The sequence below is a fragment of the Manihot esculenta genome, chromosome 6, assembly GCF_001659605.2.
Source record: "Manihot esculenta cultivar AM560-2 chromosome 6, M.esculenta_v8, whole genome shotgun sequence".
Lineage (NCBI taxonomy): Eukaryota > Viridiplantae > Streptophyta > Magnoliopsida > Malpighiales > Euphorbiaceae > Manihot > Manihot esculenta.
Genome location: NC_035166.2, coordinates 29,540,432 through 29,547,623, shown reverse-complemented (window position 1 = coordinate 29,547,623; position 7,192 = coordinate 29,540,432). Strand labels below are relative to the sequence as shown.

General features: G+C 36.7%; 1 protein-coding gene and 2 long non-coding RNA genes across 8 annotated transcripts; 2 read left to right on the top strand and 1 right to left on the bottom strand.

Moving 5' to 3' along the window:
- The first annotated feature begins 588 nt into the window (after window positions 1–588).
- On the top strand, window positions 589–2,354 carry LOC122723789. The gene is made up of 2 exons (XR_006350954.1): window positions 589–1,152; window positions 2,121–2,354. It is a non-coding gene; the product is annotated as an uncharacterized LOC122723789 (long non-coding RNA).
- An 805-nt stretch (window positions 2,355–3,159) lies between these two features.
- Window positions 3,160–4,421, bottom strand: LOC110618117. The gene is made up of 2 exons (XR_002488469.2): window positions 4,284–4,421; window positions 3,160–3,533 (listed from the first exon to the last, which is right to left on the bottom strand). It is a non-coding gene; the product is annotated as an uncharacterized LOC110618117 (long non-coding RNA).
- Window positions 4,422–4,564: 143 nt separating this feature from the next.
- Window positions 4,565–6,457, top strand: LOC110616879 (ABC transporter G family member 5). 6 transcript variants are annotated; one of them, XM_021759387.2, is made up of 3 exons: window positions 4,565–4,927; window positions 5,032–5,196; window positions 6,162–6,457. In XM_021759387.2, exons 1-3 carry the CDS (start codon window positions 4,630–4,632, stop codon window positions 6,260–6,262), a joined length of 564 nt encoding a protein of 187 aa, XP_021615079.1. In that variant the 5' UTR covers window positions 4,565–4,629; the 3' UTR covers window positions 6,263–6,457. The 6 variants fall into 6 exon arrangements, with proteins under 6 accessions (XP_021615079.1, XP_021615080.1, XP_043813237.1 ...); XM_021759388.2 differs by having other exon boundaries at window positions 4,583–4,927; window positions 6,068–6,457; XM_043957302.1 differs by lacking the exon at window positions 6,162–6,457 and adding an exon at window positions 5,691–6,061 and having other exon boundaries at window positions 4,583–4,927.
- The last annotated feature ends 735 nt before the right edge of the window (window positions 6,458–7,192 follow it).

Sequence of the window (7,192 nt, the reverse complement as noted above, 5' to 3'; positions counted from 1 at the left end):
CACCCAGAAGTTATGAAATGAAACTTTTTTAGCTTAAGGTATGTGAAAAATCATGAATAGGGGAACTGGTTGGTTGAAATGAACCTATTTTTTTCCATTTGATTTTAACGGATTAATTGTATGTCTTTAACAAATATACTAATTAATTGTACGTATTTAATATTATTTGTTAATATTCAATTAATAATAAAGTTTTAAAATATTATATTGAAAAGTAATAAACTTATGTTTAAGAAAAATAAACGTAATAAGTGAGTGTTTTATATGAAGCTATCTGTAATTTTGAAGTAAGTTATATAAATACAAGCCAAAACAAAATGTATTCTGTGAAAAAAACAATAGAAATTGAAAAACGATTGATAAGTCAGAAGAGATCTCATCAATTAGAGCCACCAACAATCCAACAAATCCTAGGTAACACACCAACTAAAGAAATCTGAAACCACCATGAAAGTTTGAGTCTCTCAAATATCATACAAAAAGGGTGATATGACAGAGTACGATTTTATAGAGCTTATGAGAGCGAAAATTGCCGGACAAAGCAGAGCAGTGTCAAAGTATCATCGTCATCATCAAGCAGAGCCGGTTGTGGCTTTGGTGTTGCCTTCTTGTCTGAGCTTTTATCGGTGCTTCTTTTGTTTTCTATTTGAGTCATCAGTGCCCTTTTCCTACGTTCGAGTAGGGGGGTTTACTTCTCTTTTTGTTTGTTTGTTTGTTTTGTTTGCTTTGGTCTTCCCTCACTTTGGGTAGGGATTTGCTATTTTTTACTCTGTGTTGTTTTTCTTTAGGTCCAATGATGGCAACGGGAGGGAAACTCTATGGACCTGGTCTAAGGGTGTTTTGATCTGGCATTCGAAGAGATCTATTGAGACTTGATGTCGCAACATGGGACCACACCGATACGTCCAGTGATACTACTCCCGTTGGCCGTTAGACAATGGCTATGCTCTGTCGTGTCTCTCCTTATCTATGTGGATTGAAGCGCAAGTGCTATTCTTCTGGCTGATTATGTTTACATATAGTTGTTTACCGCTTTCTTTTGTGTTGATTTTTTCTATGGATTCCATCATTGGTTCGTGTCGTTCTCTGTAATGCCATGGGGGGAATGCGATCATGTGCTGGTAGTGAGGTGATTGAGCAGTTTCTTTGATGGTATGTGTTTGCATTTTGATTTCTGAATTATTTCAGTTAGTTTGATTTAACTAGTTTTGCTTTGTTTCATTTGATTTAGTCTTATTAGGCTTTTTAAATAGTCTCTATATATAGCCAACGGACTGTAAAATGCAAAATATCCTGCATTGGTCAAGAATATAAAATTAAATATAAGTTATGAAATTAAATAGGCAGGTTTAATTGAGATGAGGAACAAGAAGTATATTAAGTAGTCGGCTCTGATGTGAGTTAGTGAACAAGCCTTCACAGGCATAGATCTCATGGGACCTGCACACTAGTACTACTACTACAAAACAAGAAGTAGATTAAGTAGTTGGCTCCGATGTGAGTCGGTGAATAAGCCTTCGCAGGCAAAGATCTCATGAGACCTGCACACTAGTACTACTACTACTACAAAAGGATGCACTGCCCTTTTCCTTCTCTACTATGGAGAGTAAGAAACCTCTATTAGCACCTCATCGAATTGGTCATGTTCATGGTGATTTTAGGGTTCTTTAAGTGCAGACGGACAATCAGATAATGGATGTGTTTACTAAGTTCACTACCTTTTGCTTCTTCCAGCTGCATGACAAATGGCTACTCTACCATGGAAATAAGCAGAAGGGAGTGGTTATAAAGAAGCAAGAATTCTGGGCAAATACTCGACAGAAGTTCACTGATTATTCACGTTTTATATGTTGTGTTTTCTATTGGTGTGGTCTTTGAGTGATTTCTACTTCTAAAGGATAATGATTACTGTGAAACTAGACATCCCATTGAAAACATTGCTAATCTAACATTGTTTTTAACTCTTTCACCGACTGTTACTAGGAGCTTCTTGCATTGTTTCTTGTGCTTTCTCATTAGTTCTGGTTGATATTATCTCATCTATGACTAACAGTTTTGATCAACTTCCATTGGTTTTGGAAGTTTGACGTAAACTTTAATTTTCTTTGTCTTGTGTACAGGGAAGGACAGTTGATTTTATCATGAGCAGCATCAACACCTTAGAATATATTCATTCCCAGTTCAAACTCCTGATAGTGCACCTTGCGTGATTTTCTAGACTCGATCAAAATGAGTGTAGGGGATTGTATTAAACTTCTTTGATAATTGTGTGATTATGTAATTGTTTTGTAGAAATCATCAAGCTTAGCAGTGAGGATTTTGTGAAAATGATATTATTAGATGCTACCTTCATCATTCTGCCCTTGGTAAATTTATTTTCAGTATAGCAACAATCGCATATCGACAAAATGTGCTTGAAAATCAAATTCCATTGTTCGTTCTTGCGAAGTCGTTTGATCTATCAGATAAGAAAAGGCTGAATATAGCAAAGTGTCTGAGAGAGCTCCATCAAACCGGAGTCAACTTCAAGCAAAACATCTGTCAAAAAATTTGGAGATAACTTTCAACAGTGGGATTTTGGAATTTCCATCCCTATCAAATAGATCATCATGCCATACAAATGTTATTGAGAAATCTTTTGACATGAACAATGCCATTGGTTAAATGCAGATTGTCATGTACGACTATATATTCATGATAGCAAGGAGGGTGAATGCTACCGAATCCTGAGGATGGAAAATAATTATTCCAAATGGCAATTATGAAAATTTTCTACGGAATAACAAATCTGTGTCCACACGAGCTTGATCAAGAGAACAGGATTTGCAACCAATATCTTCTACTTGTCCACTCTCGCCGAACAACCGAAAAGTGTATAGCAAGGACTAGCGGCACAAAGTGGAAGGCAATCTTAAAACGCAATTATTTGAATACTTGTAGCAATTCCGTCTCATCTCCCCTTCATTCAATCACTGCTCTTTCCTTCAATTAATAGCCGATCATATTGATGCCTTCTTTTGTCACACAAGACCCACAGCCACAATTCTCCTTTTTTTTTCTTCAGTCGACTACCGAAATAGAATGAAAACTTAAATCAAATTCCTGGTAACATTATAAGCTGAATCAGATCACACATTACTTGGAGCTAAAAGTGCGAGGTCCAGCAGAATGGACGTTTGTCCTCTAGAAAATTCCCATTCACTTAAAATTGGCACATGCAGAACAGAATAGTAGATTAAGCATAGGCCATAGTGCATAAACCTTCAAATCAAGTCTTATCATCCATTTCACCAAAATACAAGTCAAATGCAACTCAACACATTTAATAGAACAAGTCTCAAAATCAGTTGCTAAAACTAAAACTAGAAGACAAAACCAAATGAAGCTTTCCATCATCCTCCAATCATTCAAGCAGAGCAATCTGAAGGTATCAGGAGAAAACCCCATCTCGTTGAAGTTCCAAGCGCCTACTTGGATCTCTGCCTCATCTTTCGGCGCTTCCTCTTCAATCTCCTCATACGCTTCTTCTTCCACTGAAAATACAAATAGTAAACTTAACATCAAACAAATTTAAAAAAGCAATAGCAATAAGCTTTAAAAAGACCCCAAAAATATGTTGACAGTAGATAGAAGAGGTACAAGTTCTCCGCTGGATGGAGGACAAGCATTCCACTCTTTATAGTACAATTTAGCTAGAGCTAATAACTGAAAAATAACCTTTCATGACAGTATGGGTAAGCTTAACATCACTAACGATATTAAGACAAAAGAAGGAATAAATAGCAATGTATACGTTCATAATCTCAACAAAATGTTTGGAAAAATCAGAACCCAACATACATTTGTCTATATAAATATATAAAAATGAAAACCAAATATCCATGAAGCCCAGAAGTAATCACCAAGCAATATATCCACAATTGAATCAAATTTCCTAGGTACCGATCAGCGTATAACAATTTTCTTAATATAATAAGTTGACTTAACTGAACCAGAATATAACACAGAAAATGGATCACTAATTCAATAAGCAAGAATAGCCGCAAATCTATTCTGCCACTAACTTTAGATTCCATAATCTAATGAAGCAATGCAAGCAAAAAATTTATAATCGGTGACACAAAACTAATATTTGCACTGACCAATAACCTACATATTTACAATCACCTGTGCTGCGTCATGTCTGCTCTTACAGATTATATTTCCCAGAAACCAAACAGATCATGTTATAAAAATCGAGAAAAGACCAGAAAATAACGAGCAAAAATTAAAGCCACGCACACCTTAGCTCTCATCCTGTCAAGCTTTTAGGCTGCTTGCCTCACTACGTTCAGCAATTCCTCTTGAATGAACCAAAGTTTCTCCACAAAGCCCTAAGACGGCTAAAGAGTGCGTTTCTCTGTAATTTATAGGCAAAAGGAAACCCTAACCGGACCTCATGCAGCTCAAGGGTTATTTTCGTCTTTGTATATATTCGGGCTGTCGGCCCATAAAAATAGGATGGGCCTCATTGAGATCCAATGAAACTGTTAAATGGGCTGCTTAGCCCATTCGTCAGAGACTCAGAAACCTGCGACAAAAGATTCTTCTTCTTCTTCCTCGCATGCTTCATAACTCATCATTGAGAAAATGGAATCCCCAAAAGACCGCAGCAAGTGCAATCCCAGCGAGGAAAGTAGTATTGCTGTTTCTTTTCAATTAGACCCTTTGGTTTCCTCTAATGGAAATAACAATCCAAGTGAAAACAACCCTCAAGAACAGCAACGTAAGCCCAACACTAACAACGAAAACAACAAGAGCAGCAAAGCGTTGGCCAAGGGTTCATCTCTGATGCTTGCTAGTATTATCAAGGACTTCGATTCTAAAGCTCAGGATACTCTCAAAAGTCAGGACCACCTCAATTGCATCATAGATCGTCATACCCGAGGTAATTATACTATCTTTGACGTAGAATTATTTTCTGGGTTCATTGTTTCTTATAAATGTCTGTTATTAAAAGATGAGATCTTTAGTTTCTTTGAATGGTATTAGAGCTCGATCAATTGTTAGAAGATGCGCTCTTGCCGTTCGTTATGCAACATGCTGCAAAGATTTCAGGAGTTAGAATGAGAGTTTCGTCATTGAACTCTCTCTTAAAATCTATACAACGCCGTATCGATAATATTGATCTGATTCTATCTGTGAGCTCCCCACAAGGTATTGATATTTTCCTCGTCCTGTGTATGCTGTGTGTGATAAGGTTCAAACGTATTTTTAGATGAAAAATCATATGCTAATGTTCAATTTATGTTTAATGCCCTTCTCTTGCATTAAATTTTAAAAATAGCTTTGTGTAGCTCATTTAGATTCTACTGAAGCTGAATTTCATGTTCTTGATTCGTTTAGACTTGCTTGTTAATTGTTATTGCATAGTATGCTTCCAAATTATAAGTTCACTTGTAATCTTCAAAGAAGCCAACTATAGAGAGCTCCTGAAAACATTTGGTTCAATGCAATTCGATCATAAGTTGAGGAAGAAGTAGATTGCGTAGTAAAAAAGCTCTGATTTTTTCCTTCTCTACGAGGGAGAATAACCTCTATTAGCATGGGACAAATAGCTCCTGCTTGTGCTGACGTTAAGGTCCTTTACGTGCAGACAAACAATCACACGGTCAATGTGTTCACTAACTTCTACCTCTTGCTTCTTCCAGCTGCAAAATAGCTAATTTGCCATGGCGATGACAAGAGGGGAGTGGCCTTAAAGAAGGGCAAGTTCAGGGCAAATGCTCAACGAAAGTTTACTCATTATTCACCTTCTATTTGTTATGTTATCCTATCGTTGTGGTCTTTGAAAGATACTCTACTTCTAAAGGATAGTGATTACTATCAAACTAGACATCCCATTGAAAATATTGCTAAACCTACATTGTCTTTAACTCTTTCACAAACTGTTACTGTGAGCTTCTTCTATTGCTTCATGTGCTTCCTCATTGATTATGGTTGATATTATCTCGTTAACAGCTCTGCTGAAACTTCATTGGTTTTGCAAGTTTGAAGTAAATTTTGATTTTCTTTCTCTTATTTGCAGTAAAGGACGCGTGATTTCATCATGAGCAGCATCAACCCCTTGAAAAAAAAATTTTCCCAATTCAAACTTCTAATAGTGCACCTTGCATTTGCAGAGAAGGGGCGTGCTGAGCTAATGGAAGCGCATACCTGCTACAAACAAAACATCAAGCAATGGAGTCAACTTTTTGTCTTTTTTTTTTCCTTTTTTAATTGATGAAAAATCTAATTTGGGAGGTAGGGAGTGGGAACATTTTGTGAAGACTGAATTGATGTCTCCCACAAGGAAGCAGTGTGGTCATTTGATTCTCTGATGTAGCAGCAATTTATTAAATGAGAAATCCCTCAGCAATTTGATGAAACAAACTGGTAAAAATCAAAGGTTCATAACCCACAGCTATTATTTGAATCATATTGGGCCTTTAGTTTCTATGGTTGTTGTTGATAAGTGATAACTAGTATTAGAATAAGAGATTAAGATGATTCGTGGCAAAGGTTTTCCAGTGATTATTCTTTGATCAACCTTAAGTACAATGGAATTTTTGCTTGTGGGCGCAAGGCATTCTATGATTTTAATGCGTATCACATTCTAATTTTATGCTTTATGTTGATGTAGATTTTCTGTAATACAAAGTGTAGAAGATTTCTCTCTAGTTTTCGTGAGATATTTTCTCTTTCTTCCTAGCATCATCCTCTTGGGTTAGCCAAGTTATTCCACTTCCCACTTTGAGTTGAGCTGTAAATACTTTTGGATGTCGGTAAATTATTGCTTTTTCAGATCTAGAAGTTTCATGGTGAAACTTGTATCTCCAAGATTTATGTTGCAACAGCCAGTGAATAAGTGCAAGTAAGCTTTTGTATGGGGTTTTCTCCGTGGTTAGTTATTGCCCTGTAGTTTGTTATCCAGTCCTTTACTAGTTATAAAAAGAATGAAAACCCTGAGCTATGCCGCCGCCTCCTAGCTTTTTTCTAACTTCTGGCTGCTGATTTTCAAAGTTTGTTGCTTGGTTTGAGGTTGCCTTGAAGCATGCACAGCTCTGGTGAAGGGGATCTCCTTTTGTTTGTGCTTCTCGAAATGAAATTGTTCTTCGAGCTTCCGGATGGATTGGTTGGTGAGGACAGCGCCATGTTGCTACCTTGCATTGCC

Bases quoted from the DNA above. Each gene is read 5' to 3' on its own strand.
- LOC110616879 (XM_021759387.2), top strand. From the start codon at position 4,630: ATGGAATCCCCAAAAGACCGCAGCAAGTGCAATCCCAGCGAGGAAAGT. The intron at 4,928-5,031 runs GTAATTATACTA...GAATGGTATTAG, and splicing joins CATAGATCGTCATACCCGAG to AGCTCGATCAATTGTTAGAA. The intron at 5,197-6,161 runs GTATTGATATTT...TTGCATTTGCAG, and splicing joins ATCTGTGAGCTCCCCACAAG to AGAAGGGGCGTGCTGAGCTA.